At 46.0% G+C, this 23,544-nt stretch overlaps 1 protein-coding gene across 3 annotated transcripts; it reads left to right on the forward strand.

Annotated features, from left to right (window-relative positions):
• The first annotated feature begins 1,991 nt into the window (after positions 1-1,991).
• adam15 (ADAM metallopeptidase domain 15) lies at positions 1,992-23,542 on the forward strand. 3 transcript variants are annotated; one of them, XM_044117427.1, is made up of 25 exons: positions 1,992-2,588; positions 3,379-3,470; positions 7,527-7,603; positions 7,711-7,789; positions 7,893-7,969; positions 9,921-10,128; positions 10,201-10,266; positions 10,460-10,531; positions 10,602-10,771; positions 12,874-12,958; positions 13,042-13,190; positions 14,121-14,298; positions 14,440-14,532; positions 14,614-14,809; positions 15,573-15,681; positions 15,765-15,954; positions 16,224-16,301; positions 17,130-17,241; positions 17,313-17,466; positions 18,742-18,850; positions 19,755-19,823; positions 21,035-21,103; positions 21,791-21,850; positions 22,047-22,195; positions 22,986-23,542. In XM_044117427.1, exons 1-25 carry the CDS (start codon positions 2,444-2,446, stop codon positions 23,050-23,052), a joined length of 2,853 nt encoding a protein of 950 aa, XP_043973362.1. In that variant the 5' UTR covers positions 1,992-2,443; the 3' UTR covers positions 23,053-23,542. The 3 variants fall into 3 exon arrangements, with proteins under 3 accessions (XP_043973362.1, XP_043973363.1, XP_043973364.1); XM_044117428.1 differs by lacking the exon at positions 19,755-19,823; XM_044117429.1 differs by lacking the exons at positions 19,755-19,823; positions 21,035-21,103; positions 21,791-21,850 and having other exon boundaries at positions 1,994-2,588.
• The last annotated feature ends 2 nt before the right edge of the window (positions 23,543-23,544 follow it).

The following is a 23,544-nucleotide window of genomic DNA, read 5'->3' on the forward strand; positions in this document are numbered from 1 at the left end:
GAATACTTGTGGACTCAGACTGCGCTGCTCATGGAGGAAGAGGAAGAGTTCACTGCTCCTCTTTCTCATGCAGCCCAGGGTTTGACCATGTGATGTGATTACCACCGCAGCGTGACGTCAGCAGCTGATCCGCTGCAGCACGTGCAGCGCTGCTTCACCAAACTGACTCTGGATCAGATTGTTCCTCTGAACCGCCGCTGACCTCCACAGCCGCTAATCCTTCTGATTCTGCTGCAGTCGGCTGGGATCTGATTCCAGACCTGCAGCCCGCCGTCAGCAGCTGCTGCACATCATGTCAGCCTGGAAACTATCACACCTTAACCCAGTTGTTCCCAAAGAAACCCCCCGTTGTATTACAATAACCAGCCCCCCCCCCAAAAAAAAAGAACAAAAAAAAACAAAAACAAAAACAATCAACTGGTCACACATGGTTCAACCAGACATAAACCCACACACATATTTTGATTTCAAACTCCATTGAAGTTTATTTCACACTTCAGGTTGCAACAAAACAAACTACAAACCATCTTTACAGTGAAACACTTCTGTGTAACTGTGTTTTTGTTTTTTTATTCATCCATACCGCTTCCTGCGTCCCCCCCTGCAATGGCACTGCGCCCCCACTAGGGGGGGTGCCCCACACTTTGTGAACCACTGCCTTAACCTGTGGCTGCCGTCCTGCCACCGCTTACACAGGTCACACATTAACACCACTAATGAGTTTTACTTAAAGAAAAATAGATTAGTTAGCAAGGTAAATATCTGGTCAAATATTTAGTCTGACCTGTAGATTAGAGCTAAATATTCAGTTTGGAACTAAATATTTAGAAGTTATTTATAAATGTCGCAGTTTCAAACTAAATTTTCAGACAGCAAGGTAAGTGGCTAAATATTTAGTTTGAAGCTAAACTTGTAGCTCAGAGTTAAATATTTGAGTTGGAACTAAATATTTGGTTCGTGAGTTAAATATTTAACTTGATAACTAAGTATTTAGTGTGGGGTTTACCTTTTAGCTCGCCAACTGGATCTGTGGTTAAATGTTTAATTTGAAGTTACATTTTCATATTGGAGCCAAATATTTTATTTGTAAACCAATATTTAGCTTCAACCTTAATGTTTAGCTTGCTGACTAAATATTTAGTGTGAAGTTAAAGACTTAGCTTCCAAACAGCTAGCTAAATATGTGTCTTGCTCATCAACCTTTAGTTTGGAACTGTGATATTTATAGTGAATTAATAACATGGTGAAGATATGACTTTAAATAATAAACTCCATTTTTTGTCTTATGACTAAATAACCCAAATTATTGAAGCAAATTATTGACTGTAGTTTTCCAACTTAAAAGCAGAAACCTAAAGGATCTGAAAAGAAACATTTAGGCTGAAATACAGAAATTACGACAATGTGGGATAAAACATCTGAAAAAAGACATGTTTGTTACATACTTAAATATAAGATAATGAACAGCTTTTCCCCATAATGTTTTACATTCAAATAAGACGTAGTAAAAATATATAAGAAATGTAAAAAATGTATTTTTACCACATTATTGCGTCTAGAGGCAGTATTTGTTGCAGAGTATTTGTCTTTATGGGGTTAATTATCCATCATTCTCTGCTGAACACACGCAGCTCAGAAACTCTCTGATCTCAGATCAAGTTAAGAGCTTCGTGAGTCAAAGTTCTCCGCTGGGTGTGTAGAAACTATTGTTCCAACATACAACACTGTAATAAGCTCAACAGGCGTTTCAATATTGCTTCCGGTTGGTTTTCAAAGTAAAATGTATTTAGAGGTATAATGTTTCAACATTTTCTATGCTTTTGAAAATATTAGCTAAAAAACATAAACGGAAAGTTTGCGTAAAATTTGTAAGACAGATTAAAATCTGTTTAACAAGTGCTGCTTAAGTGCTGAAAACAAGTTTGGTAAATTGTGGAGTGCTTTTATTTTGATGGGTAGCCTTCAGTATGTCCGGCGTGTCGCGCGCAGCTTAACTCAGCGGGATGACGTCTTCGTTAGCTCCGGGTATAAACACGGCTGGTCCGGTGTCCTCCTATTCTGAGCCGCATTCAGCGATTTTAATTCGTATAGAAAGAAGTTCGTGAGTCCGGACGGCACTAGCAGACTGAAACCGAACCGGTTCTGTTGGTCCTTTCCGCAGTTCCTTCCAGATAGGTGCAGTTTTACCAGAAACTACGCAGTTCGGGAACAGGGCGGGAGTCCCACCGCATTAACGGGACCGATAAACGGTTCCGCTGGTAGTCCCGAACCCTGATCCGCTCGGTTCGGTCTTATCGGGCTCTCACTGGGAACAGAGGCGCCATGGAGACTTGTTGGAGCCTTTCCCGGAGCTCCGACACCGGGAGGTAACCAGAGCGGGACAGGAGAGCCTCGCTCGGCGGACAGCGGCAACCTGTTGCCGGTTTCCGGTGACTCAGAGAGGATGAGCGGCGCCGCCGGACCGCCGCTGCCACTGGTGCTGCTGCTGCTGGGCGGCCGTGCGGCGTTCATGGTCTGCCGGTCCCTGAACGCACCGCAGGACGGAGCGGTTCTGTCTGCGGAGGTCCAGATGGACGCTGCTCTGACCGGTAGGGAGGTTTAAGGTCAAACAATCAGAAAACTACAGGAAATAATCAGAACAAACAGATTAATTTACATTTCTATTTTAGTTAACTCAATTTGATCCAAAAATGTTAATTTAACACGTAAATGTTAAATATGCCTGTGGTTTAGATAAATATTAATATTAATTATTTTACTGGTGCTCTGTAATAAATAAAAATATTTTTGCAAGTTAGTTGATTTTGGTAAATAAGGATTAAACCAGGGGTGGTCAGTCCTGGTCCTGGAGGTCCGGTGTCCTGCAGCTCTTAGAGTCTCTCTGGTCCAACAACCTGAATCCAACAGCTGGATCTCCTCCTCAGTGCAGTCGGAGAACCAGTCGGGTTCTCCAGACTGGAAGCTCCTGCTAATGACCTCATTATGTGACTCAGGTGTGTTGATGTAGAGACACATCTAAAGCTTGCAGGAGACCAGGAGTTCCCACCCCTGAGCTAGACTGATGAGACTCATTTCATGTTTCTTTCTGTTATCTTGCTGACTACCACTTCCAGCTGCTGATGAAACGTTTTCCACAACACTCTTCCTTCCACTCAACTTTCCATGAAAGTGTTAGGATGCAGCCCTCTGTGACCAAACAGCTGCTTAAGGTCATCGTCTGCTGGACTTCTGTCCACTTATATTGGACTGAAGAGAATATTTACATTTTCTGAGAATTTGGGTTTTTATCTGCTGGAATAAATTAACTTCTTCATGTTTTTTTGTTGACATCTTAAAATCCAGATATTTGAATGGCCTCTGTGTCTCTGTGTCTTTAAGGTGTGGACAGACAGAGACGTCCCTTCCTGGAGAAAACTCGTCCCTTCGTCCTGGTGGACGGACAGAGACGGAGTCTGGCTGAAGCTGTGCAGGTTGGCGCTGTTTTTACTGGTTTTACTGGTTTATTGTTGGGTAAATGCTGAACATTGACAGATGTTTCCATCGTTAGTGCGTCAGAAAAACCTCAGCTGCATCTTAAAGTCTCAGATCTCAAAACTTTAACAGTAATTCTAATCTATTTACCAAAACTAAAACATTTAGTAGTTTGATTCATTTTTTTCCAGAGATTTCCACCATTTTTCTTTTTGCTAACTCTTACCAAAACAAAAGCTGATTGGTCTGTTACCATGGTACCTGATGGGAGGGTTGCTGTGCTCATGTGGCATTCAAGCACGGTTGTTTGATTTGCTCTGTAAACAAACTCCTCCGTCTTTCTGTAAATTATTAATAATGAGTCAGAGGGAATCATTCACACTTTGATGGACTTATTTTGGCGTTTATGTCGGACCTGCTGGAGTTTGTTCGGCAGGAGGAATCCGCCACCCTGCGTTCGGGTTTCCTCCCGCCGCAGGAAGGAAGCCGCGCCGTTTTCACCCGCAGCTTCCTGCAGGAGCGCCGACATCTGAACACAGGAGGACGGCCGCTTCCTGTGCAGCTGACAGAAACTCTGAGATCATTTCCTGACTCCACCCTGCAGGGAGGAAACAGGGAGTCCAGCAGGAGAAAGTGGGAGAGCCAACAACCTGGGATTCTGGTGGACTCAGCGGTTTCCCTCCAGACCAGGAACAAACTGGAAACAGCAACCAGCCGATCAAAACCACAGGATAGAGCTGATGAGTCGATGAGAAAGTTGCTAGATTTGTTGTCAATTGCTGATGACATTTGAAACCACAGTCTGACGGAACCGGGTCGACTTTCTGTAAATGATCAGAACGCTGAAACGTCTGACTTTTGGGTCGGGTTTGAACGCCACTCGGCCGCTGCAGGGTCCGACCGCCAGCCGCTGATTGAACCCACATGCTTCGGTTCTGACAAACATCTGGGATCCAAACAGATGGTTCCCCTTCCCCTACTGGACCCACTTCCTGGAGGAAACAGAAACCAGAACCCTCCAACCGGGTTCTGACGCTGACCTGGCTGGGTTCTAACTGGACCGATCAGAGGCTTTCCCTCAGTAACGATCCCACCCGGCCAGCAGCCGAGGTGGAGAAAACAAACACGCCTCGGAGGGGAATTCTGCTGCTCCACCCACAGCTTTAACTGGGATACACTGGGATCAAACTGGGATCAAACTGGGCCGGTTCTGAAGCCAGCAGATAAACACAGACATGGTGGAAGTGAGGAAACAATAGAGCCGACCAATCAGAACCAGAACTAGAGAGATTCTGATACCCAACTGGGCCAACTCGAGACTCTAGATCTATAACTCTAGATCTATAACTCTAGATCTATAACTCTAGATCTATAACTCTAGATCTATAACTCTAGATCGTTCATCTTTATGTCCAACAATAACTTCACTTTCTTTTCATCTGGAAAAAGTTTTGCCTCCTCCTTCTTTTATCTGTTCTCAGCATCTGATCAGTGATTGGCTGGTTCAGAGTCACCTGGTGACATCATGAAACTAAATGTGTTCATGTTTAAGAAGCTTCAAATTCTCACATGCTCTCAGAATAACAGAGACAGTTTGTCTACGTGTCTCTCCGTATCTCTCCATGTCTCTCCTTGTCTCAGTGTGTCTCTCTCCGTGTCTCAGCGTGTCTCTACGTGTCTCAGTGTCTCTCCGTGTTTCTCTCCGTGTCTCTACGTCTCTCTCCGTGTCTCAGCGTGTCTCTACGTGTCTCAGTGTCTCTCCGTGTGTCTCTCCGTGTCCCAGTGTGTCTCTCCGTGTCTCTCCGTGTCTCAGTGTCTCTCCGTGTTTCTCTCCGTGTCTCTACGTCTCTCTCAGTGTGTCTCTCCGTGTCTCTACGTGTCTCTCCGTGTCTCAGTGTGTCTCTACGTGTCCCTACGTGTCTCTCCGTGTTTCTCTCCGTGTCTCTACGTCTCTCTCAGTGTGTCTCTCCGTGTCTCTCCGTGTCCCAGTGTGTCTCTCCGTGTCTCTACGTGTCTCTCCGTGTCTCAGTGTCTCTCCGTGTTTCTCTCCGTGTCTCTACGTGTCTCTCCGTGTCTCTACGTGTCCCTACGTGTCTCTCCGTGTTTCTCTCCCTGTCTCAGTGTGTCTCTAGTCCATCAGTGTCCAGCTTCGTTTCAGCAGCAGAGTCTCAGTGTGAATCTGAAGCGAAGCTCTGACTCTTTCAGCAGGAAGTTGCTTGTCGCTCAGCCAGATCACTTCCTGTGGAGCTGAGAGGAGAAACGAGGAGACGCTGGACAGGAAGTATCCGGTCTTCAAAGAGCCGGAGACAGGAAGTCTCTCTGATTGGATTGCGGATGCACTCAGTCACGCCCACATCCCAGACGGCCTTAAAGTGATATTTCTATTTTTACCGCTCTGACTTTATGTTTTCCCTCCAAGGAGCCAGACCAGTTTGCTAACTGGTCTGCTAACTGGTCTGCTAACTGGTCTGGATCTAATGCTGTCCACCTGCTTCCTGTCCAGTATCTACCCGTCCTGCTCATTAATCAGCAGATTGATCAGTTTTGTGGTTCTAATGAAATGTTGTTGTTGTCCCTCTGGAGCTGAATCTGGGCCGATATTGATATCCGATAATGATGTTATGACTGATAATAGCCAATATTTACCAGTAATATCTTATGAGCTCTCGTCTAATAACACTTATAGATGCATGTTTTAGTCATTTAAACTTTAATCTGCATTTATACGCAGTGGAAACTATCTTTGCGTGGCCTGATTGAAGCTAACGCCCACGGCGAGAAGGAAACTGAGTTTTCCTAAAATGGCGTCACTAGAATCTACTTTCATTCTCAGGATTCTTTGTGAATTTGGCGCCAGGTTTCTGCATTTATTTCAGACGATCCATATTTTACTTCCAGCATCCTATTGTTCCCGTGTCTCCTCGTTCAGATAAATAAAAACCTGCAGGCGGGTCTGGAGAAGCCAAATCTGATGGAGGAGTATATTTTGCTAATATTGGCTCATTGTGTTTGCAGACAGGGAGGAACCAGTCTGAGAGCTGCACTCCCAGTTTCACCTTTCCAGTTTAAACCTCAGAGTATCTGAACCTGCAGCTAAAGCAGGAAGTACAGTAACCTGGAGAACACCTGCAGTCCATCCAGGTGGGTCTGGTGCAGAAAGTTACTGGTTCCAGTTTCTGCTCCAGACAGTATCAGGTGTTTTCCTTTTATATCAAAAATAGTGGTTTTTCCTTTCCAGTCAGCCTCAGTGCTCAGGCTGGTGGCTGTCAGTGGCAGAATCCCACTGGAGCACCAGCAGCAACACATTGATGAGCATTAGTGAGCCATCAAATGAGAGGTTTAGTCATGAAGCAACACTGCAAAAGGTAACAGCTCCTTTACCTGGAGCAGACTCTCCAGGTGAAGAGCATCGGTTAGTGAAGATCTGCAGTGAAGAGGAAGTAACTGCAATCTGAGGCTTTAAAAACTAGGGAGTGTTTGTGCCAACAAAGGAAGTGGCCCCGCAAAAATAAAAGTCACCTGTCTTTAAAATGTCCTGCTCTTTCTGAAGCTCCGCCTCCCAACATGGCTCCTCCGTTAACCCTTTAACAGCGTTTCTACCAGCTCCGCTCTGAGCAGCAGCTCCTCCAATGAGCTCAGCTGATAAAAGTAGAGAGGAGTGGACAGTTTGTCCTCCAGCAGCCTGAACCTGCAGCAGCATAGCTACAGAGGTAGCTCAGGATTACCCAAGCTATCAGTCTGATTAGAAAGGAAAGTTTTCAGCCCGGTTCTAAAGGATCCAGAACCTCCAGAACCAAGTCTGCAATTTAAAAAAAAATGCAATTGTGAATAAGTTTGTAAGTGAATCATTCCTGGGGGCCACAAAAACATCAGTGCAGGGACCCCAAACGGCCCCCGGGCCTCACTTTGGACCCCACCGTCCTACAGCAACGGCGTTCGTTTCAAAATAGTCGATGGAACCGCAGCTGTTGTGGCATCAGATTGACCTTTGACCCGGGTTTTGTGGTTGTAGGTGGGCATGTGTTCTGGTTCTGATCCATTTTGTGTGTTTTCAGGATGGCCATCCTGACAGGCTGCTGTGTGAGCTGGAGGTGGGAGGACAGCGCCTCCTGCTGGACCTGGAAAAGAACCAGTAAGTACCGGTACTGTACTGGTCTCGCTACCAGCATGGTACCGTACCAGTACCAGTACGCTGCCCGTCTGGACCCATTCAGAACCATTAACCCTCTCTTCCCGCAGCAACCTGCTGCCCAGACCGCCCAACATCTTCTTCTACCTCCCCAACGGAACCGGAGTGTCTGTGCCGGCCGAGCCTGTGGTGAGTCAGTGAACGCACCGCGGTCCCTTCGGGTTCTCCGGCCCGGTTTGTCCCTTCGGGTTCTCCGGCTGTGACTGAAGTCGATGTGTTTGTGTCGCTGCAGACTCACTGTTATTACCACGGCAGCATCCGGGGATTCCCGCAATCCAGAGCGGCTCTGAGCTCCTGCTCCGGACTCCGGTCAGTACCGGCCTGGTTTCTGATCCCAACACACACCCAGGGTTCTGCTCCCACAGTTCCCACTTTGTCTGAGGAAATAAAGGGTTTATTTTTAGATATTTTCCAGGTTTGATTGATGTAAATGCTGAACAATTACTTTTGTATGATAAAAAAACAGCTTCTGCTTTGAGAAGATTCATTAGCGGAAATACTGTTTATGATTAGCTCTTAGCATTAGCTTCCACTAAATACCATGTTAGCATAGCTCTTAGCAGTAGCTTCCACTAAATACCATGTTAGCATAGCTCTTAGCAGTAGCTTCCACTAAATACCATGTTAGCATAGCTCTTAGCAGTAGCTTCCACTAAATACCATGTTAGCATAGCTCTTATCGTTAGCTTCCACTAAATACCATGTTAGCATAGCTCTTATCGTTAGCTTCCACTAAATACCATGTTAGCATAGCTCTTATCGTTAGCTTCCACTAAATACCATGTTAGCATAGCTCTTATCGTTAGCTTCCACTAAATACCATGTTAGTATAGCACTTAGCATTAGCTTCCATTTAGTCACACATAGGTGCAGCCATTTATAATTAGTGGAGCTAACATTTCTAAGTATTAACACAGCAAGCTTCTTAGCTAGTGGTGCCCACAACAGATTATAGATAAATTCTGGTCTTTATGACTAAAATATGATTGAATATTCTAAATGAAAAGTTATGGGCTGTCGTGTTTAAAGGAAAGGTTCTGGTTCTGGTTGGTTTCAGATTAATAATCCCAGTGAATAAAACCGTTGTGTTTCTGCGTTCAGCCCCTTGCTGTTGGACTCAGGAAGTTTCTCTGGTTTCCCAACATTGATCCGGTTCTGCTGACACTGCAGAAATCTGCTGACTCTTCCACTCCGGCTCGGCTCTGCTGAGTCACTCAGTTTAAGAACCTGCAGTTTTGTTCACCAGCTCATTGTATTTCTGGGCGTTTTGCGTCCCGGTTCTCCTGTAGGTCCAGTTGATCCGATTAGCGAACCTCTGACCTGCAGCGGGATCAGAATGTTCTGAGGTTTTCGGGTCGGAGCGACTCAGAACAGAGGAAACTGTTACAGATATGATGTGGAGCTTTTTCTGCTCAGCTGGGATTATTCAGATTAGCTGGAAACAGAAATCCTTAAATAATCCCTCCAACGGCAACAACACCAGAACCAAAACCTAGACGGGAACGGTCGGTGTTCTGAACCTTCAGCTGCAACGAAAACCCAAATAAACCCAAACTGACTTTAAGCTGGAGAAACGTCCTGGATCAGAACAGAAACGGGTTCTGTTGCCAGCAGGCTCAGAGGTTCGCAGAAACACTGTAAAAATCTGTAAACCAAAAACAAGTTTAATAATAATAATATACTGTACAGTTACTAGGAACAAAACTACGGGACTGATCCAAGGAAAGCAGCTGAGTCACAATGTGTTTTAAGTATTTACAGCATATTGGTGCAGTCATCACAGCAGAAATGTTTTTAAAAGTCACTAAGAACAGAGCAGATTGTGTAATTTCTGCTTTGAGAATGTTTGAACTTCCTCCTTTTCAGCTCCATAGATTTGGCAGTTGATAAGGAGGCTTTGGGGTCAAAGTTCAGGTGTTATTTCAGCACTGAGATGCTAATCGGCGCTAAAGTTAAACATTCAGAGCAAAAATCCTTCCAGCTGTTCAGCATCCAGAACCAGAGCAAATATTTGTCCAAACCGAAACCAAAGTAAAAAGAGCCAATCAGAACCACCGGGAGGCGCCGCTCCGACGCGCGGCCACCGGGAGGCGCCGCTCCGACGCGCCTGAGGAACCAGCCTCTCTGAAGATTTTCTCCTCAGCACATTTAATCTGATGCTTCTTTCCTGCTGCAGCCTGCAATGGAGGAAATTTAACTCATGAAGTCAATCTCTTCTTCTGTGGTTGAATATTTTGATCAACGGTGCTCTTTCCTGTAGCGGTGTAATCGTCCTCAACTCCTCCATGACCTTGGAGCTGCAGCCAGAGGTCAGGGAGCGGCTGGAGGAGCCGGGAGGAGGAGCAGAGGAGGAAGACGTTCACCTGCTGTTCTCTGCCGGTCCTCTGGAGGGCGCTGCGGCGGCAGCGGGCTGCGCTGTGCCGCACACGCCCGGTTCTCTGTCCTACACCCGCATCGCCAGCCAGCGGGTGAGCCACCCTTTCTCTATGCACGCTCCTGTTCTGACCTCTGACCTCTGACCCCACTCCGTTTCCCCGCAGACCAAGAGAGACATCCTGTCTGAGACCAAACACGTGGAGCTGGTGCTGGTGGCGGACCATCAGGAGGTCAGTGAGGGATCCTAGAAAAACTGGAAGATTTCCACCATTTTTTTGTTTTGTTTTGGTGGTTTTTCTAGAAAATTTGTGAGATTAATGTCAAGATTTCTTAATTTTTTTTTACTTTTGGAGCTCAGAAATTCCTTCGTTTCCTCCAGAAACAAATTTTCCAAGATTATCTAAAATAACGTTTTTCCTCCAGTTCCTGAACTACCAGAGGAACAACCAGACTATTGTGTATCGGCTCCTGGACGTGGCCAACCAGGTGGACTGGGTGAGTCCCGCTCCGGTCCGGCCCGCTCCGGTCCGGTCCGGTCCAACAGAACCGCCCCGCTCTGTTTCAGTTCTACCGGCCGCTGAAGGTCCGGGTGGCGCTGACGGGCCTGGAGGTCTGGAGCGACCGCGATAAGATCCGGGTGGAGAGGAGCGCCACCGACACGCTCAACAACTTCCTGGAGTGGAGGAGCAGAGAGCTGCTGCCACGCCTTCGCCATGACAACGCCCAGCTCATCATGTATGCCTTCAAAATAAAAGCTCCTGGTTTGTTAAAGTCCTCCAGGCTTTGGCGACACCCAGACAGAAGGTTGAAATGTTCCCATCAGGCCCGGAAGTCCTTAAAGTTTGAGAGTTTAACAACATAAAATCAAGGTCCTGGAAAGTTTTTGAACACATTCATAAAGAGATACCTTAAAATCCTTGAATGTTTTTGGGTTTTTAACAAACTAACAAACTTAATGAAAGCATTTAAACTTATTTTATTCAATAGTAGAAATACATTCAAAAAAACTAAACTAATCACTTTTAATGATAAATTGGACATTTCGTTACCTAAAAGGAAATAACGGCTAAGAAATCATTCCAACATCAACATGAGAACCTGAGCATTAATACAGCATAGAGCTGATCAGGGATTATTATTATTGGATTAACAGATTAATAGCTGGATGCAGAAGGGGCTTAACTGCAGATTTATTGAGCAGATTATAAACCAGAGGAGTTCAGATGAGACAATTTTACAGACTGAAAAGGTTTTTCATCTTAAAAGCTTTAATTTGAGTTTGTCATTTGTTCAGCGTTTCAAAGCATTTATATTCCAGTTAATGAATAATTGATTTTCCAAAAATGAATTAATCATAATTAACCGTTCTGTCCTTCGGCCTGTATGTGGACAGACAGTAGAGCTACTCTTGGTGAGCCTGTTGGCTCCTGCTGGGTCCTGCTGGGTACTGCTGGCTCCTGTTGGGTCCTGCTGGCTCCTGTTGGGTCCTGCTGGCTCCTGTTGGGTCCTGCTGGCTCCTGTTGGGTCCTGCTGGCTCCTGTTGGGTCCTGCTGGCTCCTGTTGGGTCCTGCTGGCTCCTGTTGGGTCCTGCTGGCTCCTGTTGGGTCCTGCTGGCTCCTGTTGGGTCCTGCTGGCTCCTGCTGGCTCCTGTTGGGTCCTGCTGGCTCCTGTTGGGTCCTGCTGGCTCCTGTTGGGTCCTGCTGGCTCCTGTTGGGTCCTGCTGGCTCCTGTTGGGTCCTGCTGGCTCCTGTTGGCTCCTGTTGGCTTCTGTTGGCTCCTGTTGGGTCCTGTTGGGTCCTGTTGGCTCCTGTTGGGTCCTGCTGGCTCCTGTTGGGTCCTGCTGGGTACTGCTGGCTCCTGTTGGGTCCTGCTGGCTCCTGTTGGGTCCTGCTGGCTCCTGTTGGGTCCTGCTGGCTCCTGTTGGGTCCTGCTGGCTCCTGTTGGGTCCTGCTGGCTCCTGTTGGGTCCTGCTGGCTCCTGTTGGGTCCTGCTGGCTCCTGTTGGGTCCTGCTGGCTCCTGTTGGGTCCTGCTGGCTCCTGTTGGGTCCTGCTGGCTCCTGTTGGGTCCTGCTGGCTCCTGCTGGCTCCTGTTGGGTCCTGTTGGCTCCTGTTGGGTCCTGCTGGCTCCTGTTGGGTCCTGCTGGCTCCTGTTGGGTCCTGCTGGCTCCTGTTGGGTCCTGCTGGCTCCTGTTGGCTCCTGCTGGCTCCTGTTGGCTCCTGCTGGCTCCTGTTGGGTCCTGTTGGCTCCTGTTGGGTCCTGCTGGCTCCTGTTGGGTCCTGCTGGCTCCTGTTGGGTCCTGCTGGCTCCTGTTGGGTCCTGCTGGCTCCTGCTGGGTCCTGCTGGCTCCTGCTGGGTCCTGCTGGCTCCTGCTGGGTCCTGCTGGCTCCTGCTGGGTCCTGCTGGCTCCTGTTGGGTCCTGCTGGCTCCTGTTGGGTCCTGCTGGCTCCTGTTGGGTCCTGTTGGCTTCTGTTGGGTCCTGCTGGCTCCTGTTGGGTCCTGCTGGCTCCTGTTGGGTCCTGCTGGCTAGCATGTCCCGGTTGCTGGTAGTAACAACCATTTCAGCAGGTCTCCTTTGGATCCAGGTCCGTTAAACCAGAGAGGAACAGAACCCTGCAGGATGCCGGCCCGCCAGGACCCACTTTGGGCTCCACTGCTTTATAAACTGTCTTACCTGTAGACACAAGTTAGAAATACTATATTATTGATTGTTGATCATTGAAGCTACAGCTGGGTTAAATAGACATTAAAGAGTCCGGTCCAGTCCAGACCTTAGACGATCCGATCTGGACCTTAGAGAGTCCGGACCGGACCTGAGCGCTCTGTCTGACCCGAACAGGGGCGAGTCGTTTGACGGTACCACTGTGGGAATGGCGTCCCAGTCCTCCATGTGCTCCAGGGACCGATCCGGAGGCGTCAATGTGGTGAGGCCCCTCCGCTCCTCCACTTCCTGTCCACTTCCTGTTTCACCCGCCCACTTCCTGTTTGACTCGGCTCTGTTCCTCAGGACCACCTGGTCAGCGTTCTGGGCGTGGCCTCCACCGTCGCCCACGAGCTCGGACACAACCTGGGCATGAGGCACGACACGGCCGAGCGCCGCTGCTCCTGCGACAACGAGCCCCGCCTCGGAGGATGCATCATGGAGCCGTCAACCGGGTCAGAACCAGAACCTTCCAATCTACAGAGGCACTCTCCACATGACGGAGGGCAAAAAGCTGATTCTTCTTGTTTCCATCTGTAGCGGCGCCGTAGTCGAACCGTTAGCTAAATGAAACCTGGAGATGTAGCTTTAAAACTTGTTAAAGAATAACTCAGAACCACTCGCATTCCTTACTCTTGCTTTCTGTGTTGGCTACGCTACGCACTGACTCATTGCCATAGCAACCGACAACAACGCCACTAATGTATCAGGATCAAAAACACCCAAACTTTTCCTGGACAAAGAGCAGAACATTCAGTCCATTACAGTTTTATGTTGCAATTATTATTAAGTGATCACTGTAGTAGATTAGCTACTGCTGCTATTAGCTAAGCTAATGTGAGTTGCCTTATTTTATTTTTTAAATGAACCAAAACTCACTGAATTCCACAGCACATCTACATGTTAAGTTTGTCATAGTCAAGCTAGCATAACTGATCTACTTCCCTCTCCCTTGCTGTTTTTTAATTAAACTTCTTCCTGATCTAGTTATCTAGTTCTTGTAGTGATGACATTGTTTAGCAAAGCACTGCGTCTCTTTTTCTGTCATATTTCACACCTACATTTAAGATTTAGCACCTTATGTTGACAGCTGGTTATCAAGCTGTGGAGCCGTCCATAACTTAACAACTATGTTAACATGGCTGTTGCTATTAGTGCTAACACCTATTAGTGCTAACTGTTAAAACCTCAGCTGGTAGGAGGTCAAAGGTCAAATAAACCCTGAGAGTCCTTCCTACAGCTTCAGTTTGAGGAGATTTTGAGCAGGTAGTGCAGAACCTTCCTGTCTGAGTAGGAAGTGTTTGCTGACCTTTTGGCCGTGGCTAACAGGATTAGCCTGTCTGATCTCCCTGTGTTGTGGCTCACCTGTTCACTTCTGACCTCAGCTTCATGCCGGGTCAGCAGTTCAGCAGCTGCAGCGCCGCAGATCTGTCCGTCAGCCTGCTGCACGGCGGCGGCATGTGTCTATTCAACGTGCCGCAGCCCGACCGCCTGCTGGGCGGACCGCGCTGCGGGAACCTGTACGTGGAGAAAGGAGAGGAGTGTGACTGCGGCCTGCTGGAGGTACACAGCTGTACTCCTTAGTATTCTCTTATGCAGCTTGATTATTCACCAGGCCGCCTTAATACTTCAGTAATAATTGCATCATTAAATTGTGAATCAGCCTCTGGTTCTTCCTGCTGACGCTGCGCTCTGATTGGTCAGGAGTGTGATGACCCGTGCTGTAACGCCTCCACCTGCCGCCTGGTTCCTGGGGCTCAGTGCTCCTCAGACGGTATCTGCTGTGAGGACTGTAAGGTGAGCCGGGCTCCAGGTCCACAAATGAAACTCGTCTGGTTCCACCAGAATCTCACTAACGCTTCTTCTTCCTGGGTTCAGCTGCGCGCGGCGGGCTCAGTGTGCCGTGAGCCGCTGGGAGAGTGCGACCTACCTGAGTACTGCACAGGGTCCTCCCCTCACTGCCCCCCCAATGTGTTCCTGCAGAACGGGGAGGCCTGCTGGAACGGCGCCTCCTACTGCTACGGAGGAGTCTGCGCCGATATGGATTCCCAGTGCCAGATGCTGTGGGGAACCAGTAAGAAACCCAATTCAGAGTGATTCCAGTAAAAGTAGCAACACCGCTCCATCTGGACCAGTTTGTTCTGGTTCTGGTGTTAGCATTAGCATTAGCAGCTTCCATCTGAACCCAGTTGGTTCTGTTGTTAGCGTTAGCATTAGTAGCTTCCATCTGAACCCAGTTGGTTCTGTTGTTAGCATTAGCAGCTTCCATCTTAACCCAGTTGGTTCTGTTGTTAGCATTAGCAGCTTCCATCTGAACCCAGTTGGTTCTATTGTTAGCGTTAGCATTAGTAGCTTCCATCTGAACCCCGTTGGTTCTGTTGTTAGCATTAGCAGCTTCCATCTTAACCCAGTTGGTCCTGTTGTTAGCATTAGCATTAGCAGCTTCCATCTGAACCCAGTTGGTTCAGTTGTTAGCATTAGCATTAGCAGCTTCCATCTTAACCCAGTTGGTTCTGTTGTTAGCCTTAGCATTAGTAGCTTCCATCTGAACCCAGTTGGTTCTGTTGTTAGCATTAGCAGCTTCCATCTTAACCCAGTTGGTTCTGTTGTTAGCATTAGCAGCTTCCATCTTAACCCAGTTGGTTCTGTTGTTAGCGTTAGCATTAGCAGCTTCCATCTTAACCCAGTTGGTTCTGTTGTTAGCATTAGCAGCTTCCATCTTAACCCAGTTGGTTCTGTTGTTAGCATTAGCAGCTTCCATCTTAACCCAGTTGGTTCTGTTGTTAGCATTAGCAGTTTCCATCTGAACCCAGTTGGTTCTGGTTCTGTGTGTCCAGATGCCAGCAGCGCTCCATCCGTTTGCTTCTCATCTGTCAACAAACAGGGAAATAAATATGGAAACTGTGGTCAACAGGCCAACGGCTCTTACATCCCCTGTGCCAACTCGTGAGTAAACACTGATCTGCTCAGCCTACAAATCCCATGATGCCTCAGTGTTCCGGGTTCATCCGTCTGTCTCGTTGCGTCAGAGACGTTCTGTGCGGCAGGATCCAGTGTCAGGGCGGGACGGAGCGCCCCCTGCTGGGCAGCATCGCCCAGATCCTGACCGTCCGCTTCAACCACAGCGACCTGGTCTGCAGAGGGACGTTCTTCCACCTGGACGACGACGTGTCCGACCCGGCCACCGTGGCCCAGGGCACCGCCTGCGGGCCCGGCAAGGTCAGAGGGCACTTCCTCCCCGCTCAGCCAATCAGACTTCAGCTTAGATCTGATTGGCCTACAGGCTAACTTGTTTCCACTGGTTCAGGTTTTCTTTCTCATTCAGCCTTAAAAAGTTACATTTAGTGATGAGGGAGTTTTAAAGTATTAAGTATTTAAGTGTAGTTTATGATAGAGATACTTCTTTTTTGTGTGTAATAATAATAATAATAATAATAATGTTTATTCTTATTATTATAACTAATATTATTCCCTGTGTGTGTTTGTAGGCTTGTTTGAATCAGAAATGTGAGGATGCGTCAGTGTTCGGCGTGGAAGAATGTCGCAGGAAGTGCAGCGGTCATGGAGTGAGTCTCAACATTTCAGGCTTCAAAATAAAATCATTCAATAAAAAAACACATTACAAAACAGTAAAACCAAATACATGCATGAACCATCTGTTTTTTATTAATGTTAACCTCAAAACACCACAGAGTCCTGATTTAATGAGCAACGACTCCCGGAAACCTGCAGAGCAGAAAATACATAAAAACCTGAAATCAGTTCATTAATATCAAAGTAATTCGCTCTTATTAAAAATATATATTTTGATATGGTTTTAATTAATGCAATTTTGATATTATCTGCATTTTTTTTACTTCAAAAACTAAATATTTCTACTTATACATTTTCTTTTCAAGATTTTGTTAATCAATTCATTCAGTTTTTATACAGTATTTAAAAATGAAGTAAACCAATAAATAAAAGAGCAAATAATACCAAAACCTTCTAAAGTCAAAACATGTTGACTTTATAGTTAAAATGGACCATTAATATATTTATTTTTAATGAATAAGTGAATTAATGTTCTGCAGTCAAGACAGATTAAATATTATATTCTATAATAAATAAATGTTTAATCTAGTTTATATGCAAGTATTTTAGGATCTAAACCGTTTTTAAAGTGTTTATTATTTTTAATAATGTAAAAAACATCCAGAGAGCTTCAGGAAGCCTGAGGGAAAAAATATTTAATATTTATACAACGTCTGATTTTATGAAAACAAGTTTGGATTTTTTCTCCTTGGACCTGGGAGTAAATCTGGATTCTTGATTAAAAAAATGTTTAGCTGTATGAGTAATAACCTGGTCGAGTCCAGCTGGCCGTCATGTGATCGGCGGTCTACCTGTCTCAGGTGTGTAACAGCAACAGGAAGTGCCACTGCGACGCCGGCTGGGCTCCTCCTGACTGCAGGTTCTCTGGACGCGGCGGCAGCGTCGACAGCGGCCCGGCCGCCGCCGCTGCAGGTGCTTCCTCTCAGAACCAGAACCAGAACCGGCTCCGGTTCCGCCGCTGACCCGCCTGTTTCTGTGCTCAGAGTCCGATCCGGTCCGGGTCGCCCTGCTCCTCATCTTCTTCTTCATCCTGCCCGTGGTGCTCCTCTTCCTCGCTCTGCGCTTCCCCCGTTTCCGCCAGACGCTCTGCTGCCTCGGACCCAACAGCCCGTTCCACAAGGCCCGGCAGCACAACCGGTACCGCTGACCCAACACACACACACACACACACACACACACACAGACTTCACGCATAACTCTGCTCTTACCCACAATGCAGTGTGGCTGACTCTGAGCTGTGGGGTTTGGAGTTTGAACCCGCCCACGTCTGCAGGTACTGCTGGACCTGCCGGGTTCTGCTCAGCGATGGTTCTGTAGGCTCAGTGGTCGTCTGGAGTATCTGTGAGCGCTCAGTATCCTACCAGCTACCAGGCTCCAGTTTCCCTTAAAAAACTGAATTGTTTGAATTTACTGCAGAATTTCTCTAATCCCAACGGGTCCATATATTTACATACAGACCTCGTGATAAGTTGGGCTGAAGGAAACTCTGTTAACTTTATTCAAATAAATTGATGTGGTCATCATGATAAATATAAATAAATATAAATACACAATAACATGAATCCAACATTTAACAAACTGATCAAATTATTTTGCTTTATTGATGATTTAACCAAATTAAAGGGGGTCAAAGTGTATTGAATTGAGATGTTGTACCGAGTTGCTCCACAAGGTGGCGGTGCTTCCCCTGCTCTGCCAGTCTTCAACCAGTAAAGTCTCCATCTCATTTTAGCTTAGTTCCAGGTTGCTAACACATGGATGGAAATGATTCCCTTAAAGTTTTTAGCATCTAACATTTATTTCATCGCCCGGTCGTTTGTAGTCGATGTTTTCAGAGTGAAATAACTAATGTCTGTTAGCATTTCAGAGCTAACATGGTAGTTATCCTGCTAGCTTAGCAGCTAACATCTAAACTGTTAGCAGTGATTGTAGCGATCCAGAAATAAAGTTTGAACACCTCACTGCCTGAATTTATTCATAATAGTATAATAATATATCAGATTAGGTTTTGTTTTTCTAAGTGTGCTGGTAACATACTGACTGCTCAGACGTACTCGCTCCAACCCGACGGTCTGTGCTTTTAAATCTTCACCTCCCTGACTGATGTGATCACACCTGCTGTACATCCACTTAAAGCTGCACTCACAAACATCCCAGTATGGATCCTGATCAGAGCAGAGGGGATTCTGGGTAATGAAGTCCTCAGTGTTGAGCCCCTCAGTGCAGCTTTAAGTTCCTTCAGAGATCTGAGGATGAACCTGTTCCCGTCTGTAGCCGGGTAGTTGGCTGATGTTGTGTTTCCTGCTAAACTAACAACATGAAACCCAGAGCGGATCCGGACCGTTGCCGGTTCCGGCACCACTTCCTGATCGCCACTGTGTAACCATGACAACCGTCCTCCATGTTGCCCAGGACACCAGCGACGGAGCGAGTAGACGGTCGCAACGGAGAGCAGGTCCGACCGCTGCGATACCACCTGAACCCGCAGTCCGACGTCACGCTGGCGCCGCCCCACAAAGAGGTAACCATGACAACGGCACCACACACTGAGCGCTGGCCGGAGGAAAGAGTCTGGGGTTCATGACCTTTAAACTGGAAGCAGAATGTCTTCAGTTCTGGTCCTGTTGGGTCCATTTCCACAGAGACTCAGCAGAACTGTACCAGGTACCAGCAGCAGGGGGCGCAGTCCGCCTTCACCAGGCGGACCGACTGTCTGTGTGTTTATGGTTTAAGCAGCAGTGAACAGTGGAACCGTTTTCTCTCCTGATTGGTTTGGCTTCGGTCTCCATGGTAACCAGGTGTTTCATTTCTGCTCCAGGTTACAGGTGGGTCAGTAAGACAAACGTTTTGTCAACGTTAGCTTCCTGCTGGATTCAGATACGTTACTATGGAAACGGTCATAAACATGCAGCTTTGTTAGCTTATTTTGTTTCCAATATGTCTGTAACGATTAATCTGATTAATCACTTTCTGAAAACTTTGTTAATTTAGTGATCGATTAATCTTTAACTGGAGAACAAACTGAAAGAACAACACACTCAGATCAGATCTAAAACTGTACAAAAGTATAAACATTTTGAATAAATCTGTTCTACCTTCATTATTTATTATTGCTGTGAGGAAAAGAAAAACCTTCAACTCGTCACACGGAGCCAAACAGCAACAGCTTCACTTTATTGATCCATCGGTTTCTGATCAGGGTTCTTAAAGGTAAATTAGGAAAACTTTGCTGATGGGAGACCATCATGTTTGGAGCAGGAGAGTAAAACTGATAAAGGAAGAGAAATGAGCTGCTCTGATTGGTCGGATTTGAGGCTCCTGGTCGTGGGAGGAAGTGAAACGGCGAAGCGGCGTCTGCTTCCCTTCCTCTTCTATTAACGCTGCTGCTGCTGTCTGCCTCTGCTTCCTGTTTTCTCTCCAATCAGGTTCATGACAGGCCTGCTCCTCCCACTAAGCCCCTCCCCCCAGACCCCCCCCTAACACCCCCGCAGCAGGTAACCAACACCTGGCCGTTCAGAGTGTCTGTGCGTCCCGCTGCATCTCAGCTGCTGCTCTGTGGTTTGTGGCTTGTCGTCTCGGTCCAGACGTCTGTGTTGTTTTTATGTGGGATTGTTTATGAAATTATGGGAAAATGTCTCTTTTTCTATATCAACCACAGACTTTCATCAGCTGAAATAGATTAATTTTTTAAGAAAAGCAGAATATTATTTGATATAAAATATTTAGCTGATCTGAACGTTTATTTCATGATCAGAAGGTTTGAAGAACAGCTTGATTTTAACGATTACTGAATCACTTTACTGAACCAGTTTGTTCACTGAATCAGTTCACTGAATCAGTTTACTGAATCAGTTCCTTTACTGAATCAATTTACTGAATCAGTTTGTTCACTGAATCAGTTCACTGAATCAGTTTACTGAATCAGTTCCTTTACTGAATCAGTTTGTTTACTGAATCACTTTACTGAATCAATTTACTGAATCAGTTCACTGAATCAGTTTACTGAATCAGTTCACTGAATCAGTTTACTGAATCAGTTCACTGAATCAGTTTACTGAATCAGTTCATTGAATCAGTTCACTGAATCAGTTTATTGAATCAGTTCACTGAATCAGTTCACTGAATCAGTTTACTGAATCAGTTCACTGAATCACTTTACTGAATCAATTTACTGAATCACTTTACTGAATCACTTCACTGAATCAGTTCATTGAATCAGTTCACTGAATCAGTTTACTGAATCAGTTCACTGAATCAGTTTACTGAATCAGTTTACTGAATCAGTTTACTGAATCAGTTTACTGAATCAGTTCATTGAATCAGTTCACTGAATCAGTTCACTGAATCAGTTCACTGAATCAGTTTACTGAATCAGTTCACTGAATCAGTTCACTGAATCAGTTCACTGAATCACTATACTGAATCAGTTCACTGAATCACTTTTCTGAATCACTTTACTGAATCAGTTCACTGAATCACTTTACTGAATCAGTTCACTGAATCAGTTCACTGAATCACTTTACTGAATCAGTTCACTGAATCACTTTACTGAATCAGTTCACTGAATCAGTTCACTGAATCAGTTTGTGGCTCTCTGATGCAGTCGTTGCTCAGAACCCGATCGGTTCAGGGTAACTGCCCCTTTATCTTCCTCCTCCTGACCTTTGACCCGCTCTTCTTCTTGGTTTCATTTCTGCTGCTTCAGCTGGTTAAAGCGCGACCAGCTGCCCCCACCAAGCCTCTGCCTCCTGACCCTGTTGCCCCCGACAACCAGGTAGGCTCACCTGCAGCCTACCCGTCTGTCCTGATGTTTATATCCAGGCTGCTGAACTCTTTAAAACTCTTAATGTTACTAATTTTATTATAAAGTCACACAGATTCATATTAGCTGTTAATTTACTTTTTTGTTTTCCACATTTTTCTGTTTTAATTTTTTAAAAAACATTATTTTAGTATTAATTTATTTACTCATTTATTTAGATTTATTTTAACAAGACTGGAAACAAAATGCACTTAGAAAAGAATTTAATTTAAAATCTTACAATAAGAAGGAAAACCAAAATACAGAATAAACAAGAAATTATTTATTTTCTATTTTCTGATCTATTTATAGACTAGTCAGATTTACATCCTTTTTTGTTTTTATTTTATTTTATTTTTTTCACATTTTTTATTTTGATTTCCACAATTTCATTTTTCCAAAACATTACACTAACTTTATTTCTTTATTTTCACCCGGCTGGAAACAAAATGCAGACATAGGGAAATAGTAAAGAATATTTAAAATCAATATTAATAAATAAAACTGACTAAATGCTAAAGTGAGAACTTATTATTTATCTTCAGTCTCAGTTTTAACAACCAGTCTCTGTTGCTATGGTAACCGACCCGGTTCTGTCTGCACGCGGCCTTTCCCTCTTCATCTTCACTCTTCTCCTCTTCCTCCTCACTAACCTCTCAGCCGCCGGTGAGCCGACCTGCCCCGCCCAACAAGCCCCTCCCCCCTGACCCACCTGCACAGGTACGCCGCTCAGCTGCTGGTCTGATTGGCCGGACTGGATCATGTGATCATGGTAGACTCTAGAGGCTCAGGTCTGGTTGATGGATTTGAATGAGATGTAGTTGCCATGGCAACAGCTTTAGTAGTTAGTGAACCAATCAGCAGTTAGTTTATGAACGTTTTTCTGATCCGGTCTCAAACTTCTTCCTGTCTTCAGGTTTCTGTTCCACTAAAGCCCATCGTTCCCAAGAAGCCCCGCCCACTGGCCCCGCCCACTCAGCCTTTCCACCAATCAGAGAGCGGCTACGCCTCCAGCACCAAGCCGGCTGCGCAGGGCGCCGTGGCGCCTGCAGCCGCTCCTCACAGGTACCCATAATCCACCTGGACATCATCATGCAGCAGATGACGAGTTTTCTAAGATGTTCTAATGTTTTTCCCTCATCAAAAACAAACCTGAAGTGTTGCATTCTGGGATGACTTCTGGAGGCGGAGCTTCAGATAGAGCAGGAGTTTTTAAAAAGACAGAGGCCCACTTTCAAAGCGTGAAGTCAGGAAGTCAAATGTCTTAAGCCACATTTAATTTGGGTTTTATGAATGAATGAAGGTCAACCAGTCATTGGATTGTGTTTTAAAATGGCACCGTGTGCCTGGAAAGAACAATACTGGCCCTTTAAATACTTCCACAGAAATGTCAAACCTTCAGTCACCCGTCCATTTCACATGCTGGTTCTAACTGGACCGGTTCTGGTAGAGACGGTTTCCAGTCCGGAGATGGTTCTGGTCCGGAGTGGAAGGATCTTCCTGTTGGGAATCATATATTTTTTTAATCTTGTGCTTTCAATTTCTGGTCCGGACATTTCTTAAAATGGCCACCAGGATGTAATGCGGAAAGTCAGCAGCAGTTATTAGCGACAGCTAACCGAAAGGTTGGGTTCACTAACCACTAATTTCAGCTCTGCTGAAAACTAAATTTTAAAAACTGCAGAAGCCAACGCTACATCGCTAAACACAGAAGTAGCCGAAGCTAATGGTAAACACAAAAAATTAGCGAAAGCTAACTTTGCATACATGTAATAATAGCAGACGCTAACGCTAAACCAATAAAACATTAAATTAGCAGAAGCTAATGCTAAGCAGATAAACTCTGTGTTTGCAGACGACCTCCTCTTCGCCCGAGTCGGCCGCCGGTTCCACCAAAGTTCGAGTCGTCGCCTCCGCTTTAACCCCAGAGGCGCCGAGCTGCTGCTGGACGGAGCGGCCGAAGGTGATGATGAAGATGATGAAGATGATGATGAAGATGACTTCCTGTCGTCGGATCCGGTCCTGCAGGAATCCGACCGCCTCTCAGTGCCTTGCTCAGCAGCGCCACACAAACATTCAGGATTCAAACCTGCTGCTGGTGGCCTTATAGCGCCCCCTGCTGGCACCACAGGATTCTGTGCCTTGCTCATGGACACACTGGACAGAAAGGGGTCAAAGTTCAGACGGTAGAGTTGGAGGATCAACGCCGTGTCTGATTGGACGGAGGAGGAACCAATCAGGTTCTTTATATTTCCATGAACTCCCAAAGACTTCGGATTAAACCGGAGAAAAACGGATCTGAAGATGTTTTCAGTCCAACGTTCACAAATATTTCCAGCTCAAGTTTTATACAAAATGTTGTGAGAAAAATCATTGCAGTCGATTCGTTTAGGAATAAAATATCCCACATCACC

This window comes from Gambusia affinis, linkage group LG05 (genome assembly GCF_019740435.1).
Source record: "Gambusia affinis linkage group LG05, SWU_Gaff_1.0, whole genome shotgun sequence".
NCBI lineage: Eukaryota > Metazoa > Chordata > Actinopteri > Cyprinodontiformes > Poeciliidae > Gambusia > Gambusia affinis.

Coding starts and splice junctions, on each gene's coding strand:
- adam15 (XM_044117427.1), top strand. CDS start 2,444: ATGAGCGGCGCCGCCGGACCGCCGCTGCCACTGGTGCTGCTGCTGCTG. Junction 2,589..3,378: donor GATGGACGCTGCTCTGACCG/GTAGGGAGGTTT, acceptor TGTGTCTTTAAG/GTGTGGACAGACAGAGACGT. Junction 18,851..19,754: donor TGGCGCCGCCCCACAAAGAG/GTAACCATGACA, acceptor CTCTCCAATCAG/GTTCATGACAGGCCTGCTCC.